The 16,972-nt window shown below is 38.9% G+C and overlaps 3 protein-coding genes across 5 annotated transcripts; 2 read left to right on the forward strand and 1 right to left on the reverse strand.

Annotated features, from left to right (window-relative positions):
• Nucleotides 1-400: 400 nt before the first annotated feature.
• si:dkey-17m8.1 (C-Jun-amino-terminal kinase-interacting protein 4) lies at nt 401-9,523 on the forward strand. The gene is made up of 28 exons (XM_026371205.1): nt 401-516; nt 1,587-1,977; nt 2,082-2,276; nt 2,402-2,522; nt 2,648-2,718; nt 2,830-2,894; nt 3,031-3,103; nt 3,208-3,377; nt 3,556-3,836; nt 4,335-4,392; nt 4,606-4,758; nt 4,842-4,884; nt 5,039-5,166; nt 5,266-5,319; nt 5,532-5,672; nt 5,769-5,901; nt 6,128-6,214; nt 6,338-6,385; nt 6,535-6,676; nt 6,758-6,800; nt 6,907-6,987; nt 7,108-7,175; nt 7,273-7,421; nt 7,505-7,676; nt 7,830-7,943; nt 8,040-8,138; nt 8,244-8,333; nt 8,477-9,523. The coding sequence occupies exons 2-28, from the start codon at nt 1,879-1,881 to the stop codon at nt 8,593-8,595; spliced, it is 2,997 nt and encodes a 998-aa protein (XP_026226990.1). The 5' UTR covers nt 401-516; nt 1,587-1,878; the 3' UTR covers nt 8,596-9,523.
• Nucleotides 9,524-9,611: 88 nt separating this feature from the next.
• Nucleotides 9,612-11,856, reverse strand: LOC113169636 (transmembrane protein 238-like). Its single transcript, XM_026371209.1, has 2 exons — nt 11,717-11,856; nt 9,612-10,609 (listed from the first exon to the last, which is right to left on the reverse strand). The coding sequence occupies exon 2, from the start codon at nt 10,600-10,602 to the stop codon at nt 10,279-10,281; it is 324 nt and encodes a 107-aa protein (XP_026226994.1). The 5' UTR covers nt 10,603-10,609; nt 11,717-11,856; the 3' UTR covers nt 9,612-10,278.
• Nucleotides 10,675-16,605, forward strand: ccdc106a (coiled-coil domain containing 106a). Of its 3 annotated transcripts, none has more exons than XM_026371208.1 (8): nt 10,675-10,729; nt 12,742-12,811; nt 12,903-13,001; nt 13,119-13,340; nt 13,457-13,513; nt 13,671-13,952; nt 14,100-14,267; nt 14,356-16,605. In XM_026371208.1, the coding sequence occupies exons 2-8, from the start codon at nt 12,742-12,744 to the stop codon at nt 14,670-14,672; spliced, it is 1,215 nt and encodes a 404-aa protein (XP_026226993.1). In that variant the 5' UTR covers nt 10,675-10,729; the 3' UTR covers nt 14,673-16,605. The 3 variants fall into 3 exon arrangements, with proteins under 3 accessions (XP_026226993.1, XP_026226991.1, XP_026226992.1); XM_026371206.1 differs by lacking the exon at nt 10,675-10,729 and adding an exon at nt 12,141-12,286; XM_026371207.1 differs by lacking the exon at nt 10,675-10,729 and adding an exon at nt 12,171-12,234.
• The last annotated feature ends 367 nt before the right edge of the window (nt 16,606-16,972 follow it).

The following is a 16,972-nucleotide window of genomic DNA, read 5'->3' on the forward strand; positions in this document are numbered from 1 at the left end:
CAAAATGTTTGCCTTGAGGTAGCAGAGTATTTGATATTTCCCTCCAAACTGTAGTGAAGTTCAAGTAAAAGTACTTTAATCTGAGTAGCTATGATCATACTAGCCTCCACTTCAGTTACTACAGTGATTTCATAGGATCCCATGGTAAAGGGCCCCCAGCTCAGTGTGAGGTATGTGCGGCTCTCCCCCCCCCCAGGTATTTCACCAGGCTCATCACCTGACAGTCTACCTGGTCACGTGTCCTCGTTCAAGTTTCAGGAAACTTTTTTTTTTTTTCTCCCTGTGAAAACAAAACTCCACATGTCCCGCCTCCTCTCCTCTCCTATTGGTTACAGACGACAACTGCAGCGCTCCGATTGGTCGGGCGGAGGATACGTATGCACACGTCGGAAGCAAACAACACCCCCTTCTTTAAAGCCGTTTTGTGTAATTGATATCAGTCCTGAAGAAAGGACGGCTGAAAGTTTCGTATTTTGGGACAGTGAGGTTAAAGTTACCGAGGAGTCAGCTGTTAAGGTGAGTTTGTGAAGCGTCGGCCGATCAGCGCGACGACTCGGCTTGTTTGTTTCCCACCAATTTACTTTTTGTAACTCGCTGCCAAGTGTCCACTGTCAGTCACGTTACTTATTTATACTATGTCAGTTCAAGTGGGTCGTTTTCAAAGCTCACCTCATATCCCTCTCGAAGCTAACCAACAAGACCCAGGAGGCTAATTATCGACGTGTATTACCTGTGCAAAGACGTGTTTGTCTGCGTGTTTACATGGCACTGGGTGCATTTGTGTAAACTATTTGTTTCACACATGAACACCCACATGACACACTGACGTGTCGTCTGTCTGTCCGTGCATCACATGAAATAATCTCTCACAGAAACCCATAAATATTTAACCTAAAGATCCACCGTTTGTTTGATGTTAAATGCCAAACTGTGCTGTAGGATCCATCCATGTCTCACTAAATATGTAGGTGACTGAGGCAGCACTGATGATGTATTTCATTATCAGTTAACCAGCTCTAAGATGCCAGGAGTCGAGTACAGCTGAAAGGACTAATCAATGAATCAATAATCAGCTTCTAGATAATTTAAAAGCTGATGAATTATTTGAATAATTTAAAGAATTGCTGCTTTTCTTTGTTGTATTATACAGTACACAGATTATCTTTGAGCTGTATGTCTGAATGAAAAAAAAAACGATTTATCAAAATATTTTAAAATTAATTCATTGATAAACATATTAATTGATTGATCCTTGGTAAGCGTATTTGCATCAGAGTATAATTGTTTTTAGTTTTGTCTGACCTAAATACCTAAATATATATTTAATTTACTATCACAGGAAACAAAGAAAAGAAAGAAATGCCCATAAATGTGAGGGGGAGAGATTGGCTTAAATAGATAATACATTTTAATTTTAGCTATTATGCTAAAAGCAAGATATAGTTATCTAAAGTTTTTGGTTAGGTTTATTAAATTCTTTGAATCACTGAAAAACAAACTTGTGTCTGACTTTAAATATAGAAGTTGGCTGTTTTTATTATTATTTTTATTATACTGTATTATATTATTTTCTTCTTTTTTTCAAGGATGAACTCTGAAACACCCCCGGACATCAGATAAGCCTTAAAGTGCAGAAGCAGCTAGCTGGAAGATGCTTCCTTTGTCACCTACTAATGCAACATAAAGTTATGGAGGATGAGTGGTGTTAGCAGTAATGTTAGAATGGCTACTCAAACTAGTTGCATTAGATGGTAAAGTGTAGTCAGGAGAGCAACAGTTCGTTCCAGATTTAGCTCGTAGAATTTGAAAAATCATTTGTCTTTTGGTTTTGAATCAGCGAAACTCTTGACAGTTTAATTAGATAAAAATAACTGACTAATGGAGTGCAATGAGAGAGTGCTGTGTGGGACTGGGGAGGTGGAGCTAGACCCCAACATTGTGAGTGAAGAGGCAGGAAAACTGTATTCAGAACTACAGGTATGTGACAGTCTTCTTTCATATGCAGTGTTTTTAGGAATGAAATCACAATTTCATGGTCAAACATACCTTGTTTTTCACTCTGCGCCTTCGCCCTATAACAGACTGTTATTGAGACCCATGGCGAAAGTGTTGTGGAGTCTCTGGTACCCATATTTGTGTGGGTCCTAGAGGGACTTGCCACCTGCAAAGCCCAGCTGCGGGACAGGGAGGAGGAGGTGGAGAGGGAGAAAGTTGAGTGTGAAGAGCTGCTGGAGAGATACCAAGCAGAGAAAGCACTGAGGAAGGAAAGTCAAGAGGTGAGGATTGATGGAGATTTAAAGGTGCTGATGTTGTATGATATACATTAATTTAGATTGTTTGGGGTTTTTTAAGCAGAAAAAGTAGTTGTCGATACTCAGAATTAAATCTTTTCTTTCTTCAGAGGTGTCTGGAGCTGGATGACCAAATTGAACAGGAAAGGAGAACCATGAAGGGGAGGGAAAAGGAGAGAGAGCGGCGAGAGAGAGAGCTAGAGAAGAAAGCAAGAGCACAAGCTGATCAGTGTGAGTGTTTGAATATTAATTGTGACAAAGATCAAATTAACCATTTATTTAAAACCTTTTATCTTTTTATTCTTGTGCATATCTTGACTGAAACAACTGGAGTTATTTGTTGCGTTTTCCTGCAGTGGTGGCCTTGGAGGAGCAGAAAGCAAATCTGAGTAGAGAACTGAGCACACTGAGACACACTCACAACAAGGTCAGATTCTGCTGCCTGTAGACTGAAAACATACCAACACCTCTTAAACACCATCTTATGGTGATGTTTAACATTTATCTTTTCTGTTTTATACTTATATTCTCGTTTTAGTTATCTCACACATATCAGGAGCTTTTGGAAAAGAGGAAGGATTCTGAAAGGGATTCTCCATTAAGGTTGTTCAAACTTTTAATCACAGTTTATAATTAGTAATGTTTACAGTGTTGTGAGAAATTCTTGCAAAATGCAAGAAAAACACTGATACTGTTTATTCATGTGACTTTTCTAAGTAACACTGCACGTTGCCTTTAGGAATCACCTACGTCTCAAGAACACTGACTTTTCATCCAATCAAGTCTTGTCTGAATCCAGTGTTAATGAAAAGGTAAACAGACTCTCACCCACACAATATGTTTAATTAACAAAAATGACAGAAGTAACACTTTCCTGTTCTGTTTTTTTTTTTTCTTTTTTTTTCTTTTCTTACAGATGATTCAAAGACCACATTCAAAGTCTGGACCCCCATGTTTAGAAGATCTTGTAGCCAAGGAAGAAAAGGTGATTAGCCCGGCTGAAAAGTCCACTGAAGAACAGTTTGTGAATTACATCATAAGCTCCACTCCTGAACTGGCACGATTTCATAGCTCTGGTGATGCAAGGTGATTATCTGAACCATAAATATGTCAGTAAGCTGGAGATCTGAAAGTATGTAAATCCATAGAAAAGCTATAATCATTAACTAAACCTGTGTTCTGAGTAGCTAATCAACATGCTCACACACACACTAATCACATTCTCCGGTTTCCTCACATTTCTGTCATTTGCATTTATCATCAGCACCCCGGTTAGACATAATAAAGAGGAGGCAACGATAGCGGAGTCTAACACCAACTTGGAGCAGGAGATGACAGAGATTAAGGAGGAAGAGGAGGGGAAGGAGTGCAACACAGAAGAGAAGCACAGAGAAGAGATGCAGGAAAACGGAAAAGAAGGCCTGGAGGTGGAAGAAGATGATAGTCTGGAGTGGGAGCTGCGCAACACTGACTCTGTGTTCTCTGAACTGTCAGAGCTGAGTCGGGATTATGTGGAGAGTGTAGACCGAGGGGCCAGCGTCAGAGGTAAATTAATTTAAAGAAAACACACTTACAAACCTGTTTTACAAATGGTTGATGTACCTCCTTCATTTTAACCAGAAGTTTGATAAATGATTACAACACTTTGTAATAATAGCTGGCTAAGTTATCAGTCCATGATCCTCAGTCTGGCTGCAGAAACACAGAAATGTGTTAATAACAGTTCCTGTGTTGTCTTATAATGCCGAGTCGAAAGACAAATTAAACAATCGCAGACACTTGAGGTGAGAGGAGGTTGTTTTCTATAAGTGATCTGGAATCGGTGAGAAACCTTATACTTGGCCAACATGAAGTGCAAACATAACAGAAATTCTTGTGAAGAATTGTTCTGTGAAGCTTTAATTACCTTTTTAACTTTTTTTACACAGTTCTGTACTTTTATATGTCAAAGTAAATGACTCCATTTAGACCTAATGTACATTACTGTCAGTGTTTTAAATAGTGTGCAACTGTGTTTTAATTTTAATACTTCTCTCTGTTCAGGCAGTACAGACCAGTTTGAGGAGATTCTTTCTCAGTATGAGGAACTGAAAGTCACCAAGTGAGTCTTCATTTGTCTAGCCTGGTATATGAAGTTTTACGTCTATAGGGGATTTTCCAGTCACTCTCGCTTCTTGCTTCAGTAGAAACAAATCAGTAAGAAGAGACAATAATAAAAACATTAATTTGTTACAGCAGTTCACTCTGTTTACCAAAGTAATGGTCATTGTCTGTGTCATCTTACAATCATTATTGTCCTGTTTATTTTTGTCAGTGAGTTGACAGAAGCTGCCCGTAAGGCTTTGATATCTCGGGTAGTAGAGCTGACCGACGACCGGACAGCTCTTCAACTGGAACTGACCTCTCTGCAGGAAACAGTCTTACGATTAGAGGGCCGGCTCAAAGAGAAAGAGGAGGAAACTAAGAGGTGTGGAACATTGTGCTAGATATTTCTCATATTTTAATAAGTCTTTTTGTGGCTAAGAGCTTTATATCTGCTGTTTTTTATAGACTTAGGAAAGAAGTGAATGCGTGCCAGCCTGAGGATCCTGATGTAAGGAGACTTTTAAGCCTACATATAGTAGCACTGCACTGCACTGGCACTGTCCACTAACTGAGTATCATTTACGATGTATTAAAGTGATTACATATTACCATTTATCTTATATTACTATTAAATTACATAATAATTGCATCTTTACATTCAGGCCTCTATACCCACATCCATGCGCCACTTTTCTCGCTCCGAAATGGCTCGTGTGGTTATGGAGAAGAACCAGTACAAACAGCGTCTGTTTGAGCTGCAGGAGGCATTAAGACATAGCCAGACAGTCAGGTACAGTCATATACTGTATACATATAAGCACACATGATTTAACTCTGTTTTTGGTTTATTTAAGAGCACTCATTAATGGTTTTTGTCTTCTTCTTATAGAGCAACAAAGGATGTGAAGTTAACAGAGGACAAACGGTCCAGTGTTTGGAGAAAGTAGGTGTTTGTGTTAAAATTTAACACAATCTGGGCACTATGCATGTTTAATAAGGTAAATTGTGTCAGCTACAGTCAATCTGTAATGTAAATTGGCAGCTAAGTGGACTTGACAGAACAACTAAAATAGACAAGTGTGCAGTGTGATGTAATTATTTAAAGTTTAGCAATATGCTGTACACTCATGTGCCTATTTGTGTTTTGTATCAAAGGTTCAATCGCTTGTTTGGCCTGTCTAAGGAACCCTTAATCCCACCTCCTGTTTCTACATTCACCCTGCAAGCTTCTCCATCGCTCATTCGGTCTCCTCTGACATCTTCCCATATACCAGCTGTCAGTCAGACTCAGGCTGAGTAAGCAAATTTTTCTGTCTTATTTAAGTTATCATTTCTAACAAATAATTGCATTTGGTCTGATCAGCTGACTAATCCCACAAGCATTCTCTCTAGATCGTCTTCTGCCGTAGCTCACTCACCACGTGTCAGAAGGAAAGAACTCTACAGGGACATTCGCTCACACATTTGGGGAACTCTAGGGAAGCGGCAGATACACGGCTGGAGCACACCACTGGCGAACACACAGGTTGTAAACCACATTGATGGGTACAAAAGCAGATGAATATAGAAGGGTACATAGAAACTAAAAAAGAGAACATTTGACTGAAAAGTCCCCGACTTTAATTTATACAATTATATGTTCTACATCCGAGTTACCACAGATAATTCAATAATGAATAACTTCTCCGTTACCACAGATAATTCAACATGTGTGTGTGACTAACAACATTCTGATTATTAAAATCTTCTAGGGTTCCCACGAAGCTGTTCCAGAGCCTAAAGATGTGCCTGTTCTTGTGCAGCTTAGACTGTTGGATCAAAGAGACTCCACTGCTAAGGTAAATCTTCTCACATATATACAAAGTATTTTACATTTTGTATAAAGATTTGTATAAACCTGTTACATTACTTTGAAGCTGATAAATGTTTGAACATTGCTTCCAACTTATTTGTCTATTCAGCTGAACTGTGCAGTTGCTGTCACGCCTGAGATCTCAGGAGAAGCTACAGTGAGTCTGTCATTATTCTGGTTAAATAGCAACTGTAGTCACAAGCTAATAACCACGTACAATGCCATCCAACCGTAACTAACACTGCCCTGGGACTTGTTTTCATGACACTCTTCTTTCAAAACTCCATGTTCATCCTTCTCTGTCAGTGTTCTGTGTGGGTAGTTTCTGGTCCGGCCTCCAGCAGTGAAATTACAGTGATTGATCCAGCAAGGTCCAACACAGTACTGGATCAGTTCAGCCTCCCACCCACAGCTCCTGCACTCTGCATCTGTGCAGTGCCTCCAATAGGTCAGTGCCAGTAAAATAGGCACAAAACAGCGAAAGTCAAATGTTTCCCTTGACACAGCGTTTCTGGTCTTGTTTTGTCAGGTGACACTGCAGGAACCGTGTGGATTGGAACTCAGGAAGGAAGGTAGTGCCTGCTGAATAAGCAGCTCGTGTCAAAGAATAGCACTGTAAGTACAGTAGTCTCAGTAGCGAATTCTGACCTCTTCTTTCTCCCACTGTCTTTCTTGCAGTATTCTGGTTCACTCAGCTTCTGCTGGCAGGAGGCGTTGTCTGCAGTCTGTTTCCCTCACAGAGGGCGTTCATTCGCTCACGTGAGTCATCTGTTGTCTTTGATATGGGTATTAGCATTTAATTATTGTGTGCCACTGAGTTATCTTCATGGCTTCATACATCTTTATGTAATAAGCATCCTTGTGTTGACTCAACCTCAGGTATTCCCAGGGTCAAGTCATAGCAGGTTTAGCTGACGGGACATTGGCCTTTTTCTCCCACAGTTCAGGTAATGGTTTTCTGTCTGCTCTTTTTGCCTGGCTGTCTCAGCTCATCTCTTTCCCATTGTTTTTTTTAACTTAGTGACTGAGAGTTGTAATTAACAGGTGGCTGGAATCTGCAGACATACTCATTGATGCCACTTGGAACAAACCCCTTGCAGCCCATTCGTTGCTGCCTTGCAAAAGGTGGCCGCATGTGGGTGGGATATTGGAACAGAGTCCATGTGGTTGACATTGACAGCAAGAAGGTTGAGGTAAGAAAGTACCTGCAGTTTATTATTTTTGTATCCTGCTCAAACAAAGACTCTGCATCGTTTTCTCTCATCTTATTTTACAGCAAATATTCTCAGTCTCTGAGCGCAGTGAGCAGCAGGTTCGTTTCCTGTGTGCTGGTGGAAGTGGTGTTTGGACGTCCTGCCGACTAGACCCAGTCCTCAGGCTGTTTGACTGGTCCACTGGTCGGCCACTACAGGAAGTCGATTTTACTTCTTTGGTCACTAAAACATTAGGTAATAAAGCTGTATTTTTATTTTTATCACAGATATGTCAGTGATACATTTGGATATATAGCACTGAAGCAGGGACTCTTATGAATTAAACCTTTTTTATTCCCTGTTCTTCTTCCCTGTAGCTCAGCTAACAAGTATCTGTCTCCCCTATAGGCCAACCCTTCCTGACGCTCTCCCCTCTCCAGATCTCCTCTCTCACAGTCATCTCTGGCCGTCTGTGGGTGGGCACCGGAGGTGGTGCCATTTTCTCCATCCCATTATCCATAAGTGAGCTTTATTTAAACTGAGGGTTTTTGTAATTGAAATGTATACTGTCAAAAACATGTTCTATGAAGTATTCACTACATGAATAACTATCCACAGCTTCAGAAGCTGTTTCCATCCCATATTGTTCCATTGCATCAGCCCAGCTGTGTTACCATGGACACAGACAAGCTGTCAGATTCATCATTGCTGCACCTGGTAAAAATTTGATAGCCATTAACTCAGTTATGCTAGAAAGATTTAATTAGTAATTTTGGAGATCAATTTACGTGCTGGGTTGTAATGATCTTCTTTGCCCTGCAGGTTGTTTGATGACTTCTCACGGCAGCAGCACTGTTACTACCTCTCAGCTTATCCTCAGTGGAGGAGAGGGCTACATCAACTTTCGAATTGGTGAGTTAAAAGACTTGAAAATACTATTGCAGCATTGGTGTTTCTGATGTATTGCATGAGTTTTGGGCTGCATATGGAGTTGATTTACTGTGTCATCGTTGCTTAGTTTATTAAATGACTAACTGAGCAATGTGCTTTTCTAGGAGATGATGCAAGTGATGGGTCGGTTGAACTGTCCCAGGCTACACCTCAGCGGTCTGAACGCAGCCACATGATCATCTGGCAGAATCCCACCTTGTCTGTGCCCAGTCCTGCCCTCTGACACTGTTCATCTCCTAGTTTTGGAATGAAATAAAGATGAAGCAGACATAGACTGTACACCAGCATATTTCCCTCCAGCAAAACTTGAGACTAAACAAATATCTCGGTGTGGCAGCAATAAAAGTATCATCCACAACTGATATGATACACGCTGTCTTTGTTTACTTCATTCATTTTGAACTATCCTAATGGATGATTAAATCATATGGTCTGATTTTATATCAGTGTTGTGTGATAGGTCAGTAATTCAGCTGCCTATTTATTACACAATTTTGACCTTTGCACTAAGAATTGCATTGTTTCACTGTCATACTCATTTTCCACTGTTTCTTGAAAAATGTGCAATGTTCTTGACCTCTTTACCAAAGAAATGTCAGGTTGTTTCCTCTTGAATCATAAAGTTGTGGCTGACCTTGAAGCTGCTGTGTACAGACTTGACAGTGTAAACTGGAATCGGGTATTACTCTCCTCAGCGTAAAGACACTTGATCTCTTATCTACTCATGTTGAATAGAGATTTCTGAGAAAGTCTTTTGTGGTGTGTATGCAATTTCTGTCATGTGTTTTTTACTCTGCATATGGCAGAGCCACAAAAAACTGCACATTATACATGTCTGTATAAAAAATGTCTCCTAAACGAACAATTTCAGTGCCTTTCCTTGGGAATTATTTATTTTCTTCATCAGTTCTTTGATGTCTTTTTCTGGATGGCGTTTTGGTGTCTTAATTTGTTGTCACTATCTTTTATAAAATAAGGGCGATAACTTTAAGTGTTCTAGGCAGTATTCATGTGCAATTACAAGTTTGTGCATACATGTTAATATCATAGGATGTATTTATCCTTTCTGGACAGACATTTAATACCTGCATTGGTATTGAGTCATTCTTGTTGAAAACATAATTGTCATTAAAAATGCTATCCATGGTTAATCTGTCATTGTGAGTGGTGTTAAGATAATCTGCTGCAGCAACACAACATTATATTTATAACATGTGCTAACTGCATATTGCAAATCAATAATTTACACAAACAGTTTATTAAACAGAAATTATAAAAGCTATCACATTTTTCCGTATGTAAATATGATCAGTGTTGGAAAGGCTTTTCTGGATGTAATGGGTTACAGATTACTAGTTATGTTACAAAATAATGTAATGTAACTTAATTCATCAAAATAATGCAACTTATTACTTTTAAATACACATACATTTAAATCACACAGTGTAAACCTCACAACAGTAATCAGCACAGTCAAACTAACTTTCCTGAGGTTTGACATGAGGCATTTTCACCACTGTACGGTAATATTAGTGCTCTTTTCTGATTTCATAGGGAACATACTGTTGAATTTCCCACAACAAAAGTGATTTCCAATCTGTGTTGTCCTGAAATATGGCAAATAATATTAAACTAAATATAAGATTTTTACTAAAAAGAATATATTCAAATGTTAGCGCCAACATTTTGATTAGTAACTGTAATTGAGTAACATGTTTTTATCAGTAACTTTATTTTATTTTGGAATTTATTTAAATCAAAACAGTTACTCCCTAACACTGCAAATTATGGTTCTGATAACAGACAATAACAAAACAGCAGTGTCACTCCTTTGCCTGAGGCAGCTTGGTCAAGGCCCTTCAAGTTACAACAAGAGTCAGTGTTTGGTATGTCTGGGCTCCACTTCCTATGTTGGGCTGCTGTGGGTCCTGGTGAGCAGTATTCTGCGGCTCAGGCTCCGAGCCAGGCGATCCACAGCACCACCAATGCCCAGTTCCTTTTTAGAAGTCAGACCCTCAATGTTGCCACTGTACCACATGACCCAGCCTGCCATAGACATCAGCACCAGCAGGGCTCCTGTGTACACCAGGAAATCTCCAAAGTCTTGCCCCTTGATTGTCAGTGGAGCAAAGACTCCCATCAGCAGGGATACCACACCAAACAGGTCCATCAGCACAGCAAACACCAGGGCCAGCTTACAATGCGCCACACCTTCATATGTTGGTGCCATGTCTTCACTGAAAAAGAGACAAAGATGATATGTGGACAAGTAAGCTCATGAACAAGATTAGAGGTCTTCATGTGAAATACACTGCCTGTCCAAAAAAGTCACCACCTGGATTTAACTTAGCAAATAGGTAAGAGCCTCCCATTGGATAATTACTGCATGAATTATTATTTTTCAGCTAGTAACAAGTTATTTAACTGATGCTAAGAATTGCCTCTCATTTCCTAAAAAACCTGAGGATACGGCATGAATCAAGCAAAGAAAAGAAAAAACAATTGATGAAAGAAATTGATGAAACAACTAAAACTGAGTTAGGAACTGTCCAATGGAAGAACGTCATGTGGTCTGATGAGTCCAGATTAGTATTTATTACTATTTACCCTATGGTACAAGCCTTTGGGGGCAGTGCTATGATCTGGGGTTGCTGAAGAAAGAGAATGAGGTCAGCTGACTACCTGAATATACTGAATGACCAGGTTATTCCATCAATGGATTTTTGTCTTCCCTGATATATACATATATATATATATATATATATATATATATATATATATATATATATATATATATATATTCATGGGCACACGATGACAATGTCAGGATTCATCTGGCTCAAATTGTGAAACAGCGATTCAGGGAGCAGGACACATCAATTTTACATATGGATTGGCCACCACAGAGTCCAGACCTTAACCTCATTAAGAATCTTTCAGATGTGCTGGAGAAGGCTTTGCACAGCGGCCCAACTCACCCAACATTAACACAAGATCTTGGTAAAAACTTATGCAACTCTGAAATAAATGTTATTAACTTTATACATCGAAACGATGCCATGGTGAATGCGTGTCATTCAGTCTCCAACGAAATATTAGACAGTGGGACTTCATTATAACATGGGTCATGGCACCTGATAATCACAACTGTTATTTTGCTCCTTTCTTCTACACTTAACAGACACACAAACTTAAAAAAAAGACCCACACATTAACTCTTCTGTTTTCTTAGACATGCAAAAGTCAAAACAAGAGCCACACCTCTGCCCTACCTTTCAATCAACTTATATGTAAAGCAGCAAAGTTACAGATAAAGAAAAAAGGATAAATCCCACAACACTTACCAGTGCGTTACTAACTTGCCGAGTGTTGAACATTAAAACGTGTTTTTTTCAGTGATAATCAGACGTTTTGAACTTTTCCGGGTTGCTCATCAGAAACCACCAGTCAACAGTGAAACCTGACACCTCACCTGTTCTACCTGTCCGGCAGTTTTTTGAACAATAAGACGTGCAATACTGATGTTTTGCCATTAGTGCACATTTTCTCATGACGGATCGGTTTAACAATAATTATTTAACAAACATCTGCAAAAAGTCCCTGAATGCACACGATATTTTTTATATATTTTTTTATATAAATATATATTTTTAAAAAACCTCGCCACTTTAAACACGGCCGTAAGACTAAATAAAGCTAAACAAAAACAGCCACTGTATAACTTACGTTTCTAAAATATACGGTCATTAATTTTATTACATCCGGAAATGACGTCAAGGGGGTATTGAAAAAATAAAGGCGATAATTGTTATTGTTAGCTTGTTAGCTAGCAGATGAACTCGTGAAATGGAGATATGACAGAGTAATAACGTCTTATTACATGTACACGATTAAGTTATTACAAACGTAAAGTGGTATGTACCAGCTTCTGAAGAATATATTTGTTGCATAGACATTGTAGTTATGTCCGAATGACGGAATTAAACACAGGAGTGGACAGAAGAAGAGGATTGTAATGTTTTATTCGCAGCTACATTTTGGCTAACATTACATGAGGCTAGCATAGTGAGCACATTACCAGGCCGCTATGAGTAACACATCCAGTGTAACTGCTTCAGTTTATATGTGCATGATCGGAGAGGCATATAATAACATTAGCCTTGCTTTGCTGTCTGCCTGATTGTATAAAGTACGACAGCTTATGTTATGAGCGCTTAACGGCAAACTGTGCAGTTTTACAAAAATGTATACACTATATTTGTCTCACTAGGTTGCATAAGTGTAAAATATCTGTGGTTAGGTAATCACATATATTGTTGACATTTCTGTAAAACCATATACTCATCAAACATTTTTTCTGTGTTATGAGATGGAGGACGGAAACAGGACTGATGCTACTTCCACATCCAAGAGCCACGCAGGCTCACTCCACCTGCAAAGTAGGTTTTCTTAAAATCTGCAAATAAGCTTAATGTTTCTGTGTTTAAGTCAGGAATAATATGTGATTGCCATGCATATTTTTTTGTTCAGCTCCGAAAAATGAAGATACCTATGAAATTGCCATTCCCTATGAGGAGAGCAACTTTGAGCAGCAAGGATTTTTCAACCAGAATGATCCAAATTTTGATGGTGAATGTCATAAGTATTACATCAAAGTGGACTATTCTGCTCTGTAATTTCATCCTTCACACAAAGTTTATTTATAGTATCTGTGATTTACCAAACTGTCCTATTTTTCCTTGTTAGAGTCGTCCCCATCTGCTGGTCCATCTCCAGTCAACAACTCATACATGGTGATCACCAACCTGCGTACCCAGCTACAGATCTCCCTGGAGAAAAACTCTTGGCTGCAGAAAAGAATTGAAGACCTAGAAGAGGAGAGGGACTTCCTCCGTTGCCAGCTGGATCGCTTCATCTCCTCCACAAAGAGCCAAGGACAGGATCAGAGTCAGAGCCAGTACAGTAATGGTGAGGATAGATGTGAGACATAATCGCCAACAAGGTGTATGAGATGATTAGAAACAGACCTTGTTCCTAAGGATTGTAGTCACATTCTTACCTCTTGGTATGGTGTCCGTCTGTAGGTTATGAATCTAGAAGATTTAACTGGAGGGCAAGAAGAGAAGAAGATCGTCCTGCTGGTAAAAACAAATAATTGCACATGTTATGTTCAGTTAAGTTTCTCCCTTGTGGTCAGATATAATTGTGCTTGAGTGAAACCTGTTCATTGTTTATGATGCCTACATATTTCATTCTAGATCCCATATTCTCATGTATAATTCTGCCTTCCTCTTACAGAGCAACAGAAGACAGACTCACAGCACTTCTCCTCACGTCAGTTTATCCACCGAAGGCCTGGTCCTCCAACCATGGTGCCTTCCAAAAACCACGTCTCCAATCCATTAACCAATCAGCTTGCTTCAATGAATGCTTTGTTCACCTCTACACAGTCACAAGCTCTGCTTCAAGGCCACACCCATAATACTTCAAATACCACAGCCAGTGGCAGCAGTGGCAATAGTAACAGTGCTCCAAGGTCATCCATAAATGAAATGAGTGGACATAGCAACGTAGGTCCAGGTAATATAAATCAGATGGCATAAAATTATGCATAACTCACCTAATAAAATCGTTTTGACACTTAGAATGGAAAATAAATTTGACAAATGTTGCCTGTGGCTTGTTTCTAAGAGGTTTTGCTGAGAAAATGTTCTATTATCTCATCAGAATCCCTGTCACTCCTGGGAGAATCAGATGAGTACTTGGAACAGGATGGCTTCTTAGAGGAAGAGGAAATGATATCAGGGGAAGATGTAATGCCAGATACTATCAACAGCAACAGACACCAGTTAAAGAGAAGGCGAGTCTTCCGAGCTCCTAGAGAGCGGCAGAGAGGTAAGAGAAGGAGAACATTTCTGCAACATAATTCAAAATGTCAGTGCCACAACTAATCTAATTTAAATGTTTGTTGCTTATTCCTCAGTGAAAGATGCTGCTGGAGTGCTATTTCGCTACAAGAAAATCCTTCTTACATACCAGCGCCTGAAAAATATGTCCAAAGCCTTCCAAATCCATGGTGTGGACCGCAACACAGTGGCTTCCACAACACCCATTGCCGAGCTGCTACTTGTGGCCCCAGAGAAGGTGGCAGAGGTGGGAGAGTTTGACCCGTCCAAGGAGAAGCTGCTGGACTATGCCCGGCGTTGCTACACAGCTCTCGATGAGGAGACCCTCAGCAGAGTGCAGGCACTGAAAAAGAACAACCTGCTTTTGCCCATCTCATATAGGTTCAGACACTGATGGGGAAAAGAAAGAGGACTGGGAAGTGTCTGTAGGAAAGTGGAGTTGAAGGTTAGGTGAATAAAGCAGACGCTGTTTTGTTTGTCTGCAGCAGGGCAGCTCATCCCTTTTTGTGTCTCAGTATTATTATGCATACAGTACAGGTGAGTCAGTTGCTTTGACAAATCCTCACCATCATTCCAGTAGTATTGAGCTTGTGGGAGTGCCTGCTGCAGCCAGAATGGGGCCAACTATGCTTAAATAGCTTGTCATTGTGATCCTGAATTAGTGATCAAAAATGTGGCTTATCTATTCACCTTATAGAAAATTGCCTTTCCACAGTGCTTAAATTAGTTTAACCAACTTAGCTGATTGATATTTCAGTCTTGCAGAGAGACACAGTCCTTTTCTGCACATTTGCATAAGCTTGAGGTCAGGACTTCATTAACTGATTGTCTAGTTCCTGGCAGCCTAAACAATAGAACGATAAGCATAGCAATCTGTATCTATTTATTTTAGTGCAATTGTGAATCAATCTTAATAATATGGTAGCTTACAATCACAGTGTCTAAATTAAAATTATGCTGCACTCTATATATTTTGTAGAATTATGCCATATTTTTAAGAAATGGCTGCCATTTAATTATATTTGTATTGTTCAGTGTGTCTTTGTTTTACTATTTTTGGGATTGGTGTAATATTGTCAACTGTTTTCACTTGCCTTATGCAGTTTTTTGCTTTTCTTGCAGCTGTTTTGGGCCACTTTAACTCTCTGAACACCCAGTGAATTAGAACCTGAAAAATAACTTTCTTTCCTTTTCTGAGAGCTCTGAAAGAGAAAGAAAGTGTGATCATAAACTGGTTAGTCATTTAGACTATCTAGTCTATGACTAGACTGTCATTTAGAGAATACACTGTAGTTCTAGTGATAGTAGAAGTGCAATACTTTTGGCAACAAAAGCCACCTTTTTTAAAAAATAATTTAAAGACACATAAAGGTGGGTAATATTGTATGTGTTTGCTACATAATAATAATAAGGTCACCTGGTGGTTGCGGGCCCAATTTTAACAAGAGTACTGCTGCATTACTCTGTTTTGCCACTAAGGGTTGCACCAACCATTTTGCAATTTATGTGCACTAAAACACACTAAATGTCACTTCTAATGCTTCTGAATTTGAAACTCTTGTAATGCTTTTGTGATAATAATACCTTTTGTAACATGGTACAGAGCATTTACATTAACTATTACTATAATTGATATTTGTAACAATGTGTAAGTCTTGGTTTCTTGTGAAAAACTGTGGACATTAATCACAATCAATTTTACAGAGTCATAGCATCAGCAAAAACTACTGTTACTGTTTCCTGTTAATGCATGTGAAAAGAGCGGTTGTAGATGGTTTATAGTTCAAATCTTCATAATTTTTAAAGGACCAGAAGTGATTATAATGTATCATAATGTGTGATTTTTATACTGGTACAGTGATACGATTCCTTAACTTCAAACAGATCTAAAAGGTTAAAATATAGTGGAATGGACTGATACTTGGCAGTTTCATATCTCAGAATCTGTTTTCCTACAATTAAATACAGTAGGAACTCATACCATTTTCACTGTGTGTTGTTGGCATGGCTAAAAAGAAAACAGTGTAAGGTGAAGTGCAGCTCCTAAGCAGACTTTGCACAACCAACCAGGGTGCAGTGTTTTATAGAAACAGTAGGCAGTTTTTTCTCATTTTTATGTCTCATATTTATGTATATTGACTGAAATGTGTATCTTACCTTGAAATATTCACCAAATGTATAGTAAGACAACAAACGTCATCACGACATGTGCTATCGTTAGATTTATTACTTTGTCAAATCCAACACTTATACTCACTGAAACAAAATGCACAAATGGTACTGTTAAGACAGAAATGTTATTAAAATGTTTGATTTCTTACAAATCATCTTGAAATAATGTTTTTTTCTGTTCATCATAACAAATACCTGAACAAATAAGTATCAGAAACTAGACTAATTCTCCATATTGTGCAGGAAATTTGTTTGTGGTTAGAAATGCACCTAATTTCCCTTGTATGTAGTTAAAACAGTGTAACCGGAATTCTATGCTTTGGCAAAAAAAAGTAAATATGATATTTGTGACATACTGTAATGAAGAAAATATTTTTTGTTAATTTTATGGTAAGCGGTTCATGATAAAATATGCCAAAGGTTAGGTGTGCAACTGCTCAGGGACCCCAAAAACTCCAGGCTCCTAATCACTTGGAGCAATTTAATTTTATTACATTAGCACCACTGCAATACACAATTAAC

The sequence above is a fragment of the Anabas testudineus genome, chromosome 16 (genome assembly GCF_900324465.2).
Source record: "Anabas testudineus chromosome 16, fAnaTes1.2, whole genome shotgun sequence".
NCBI lineage: Eukaryota > Metazoa > Chordata > Actinopteri > Anabantiformes > Anabantidae > Anabas > Anabas testudineus.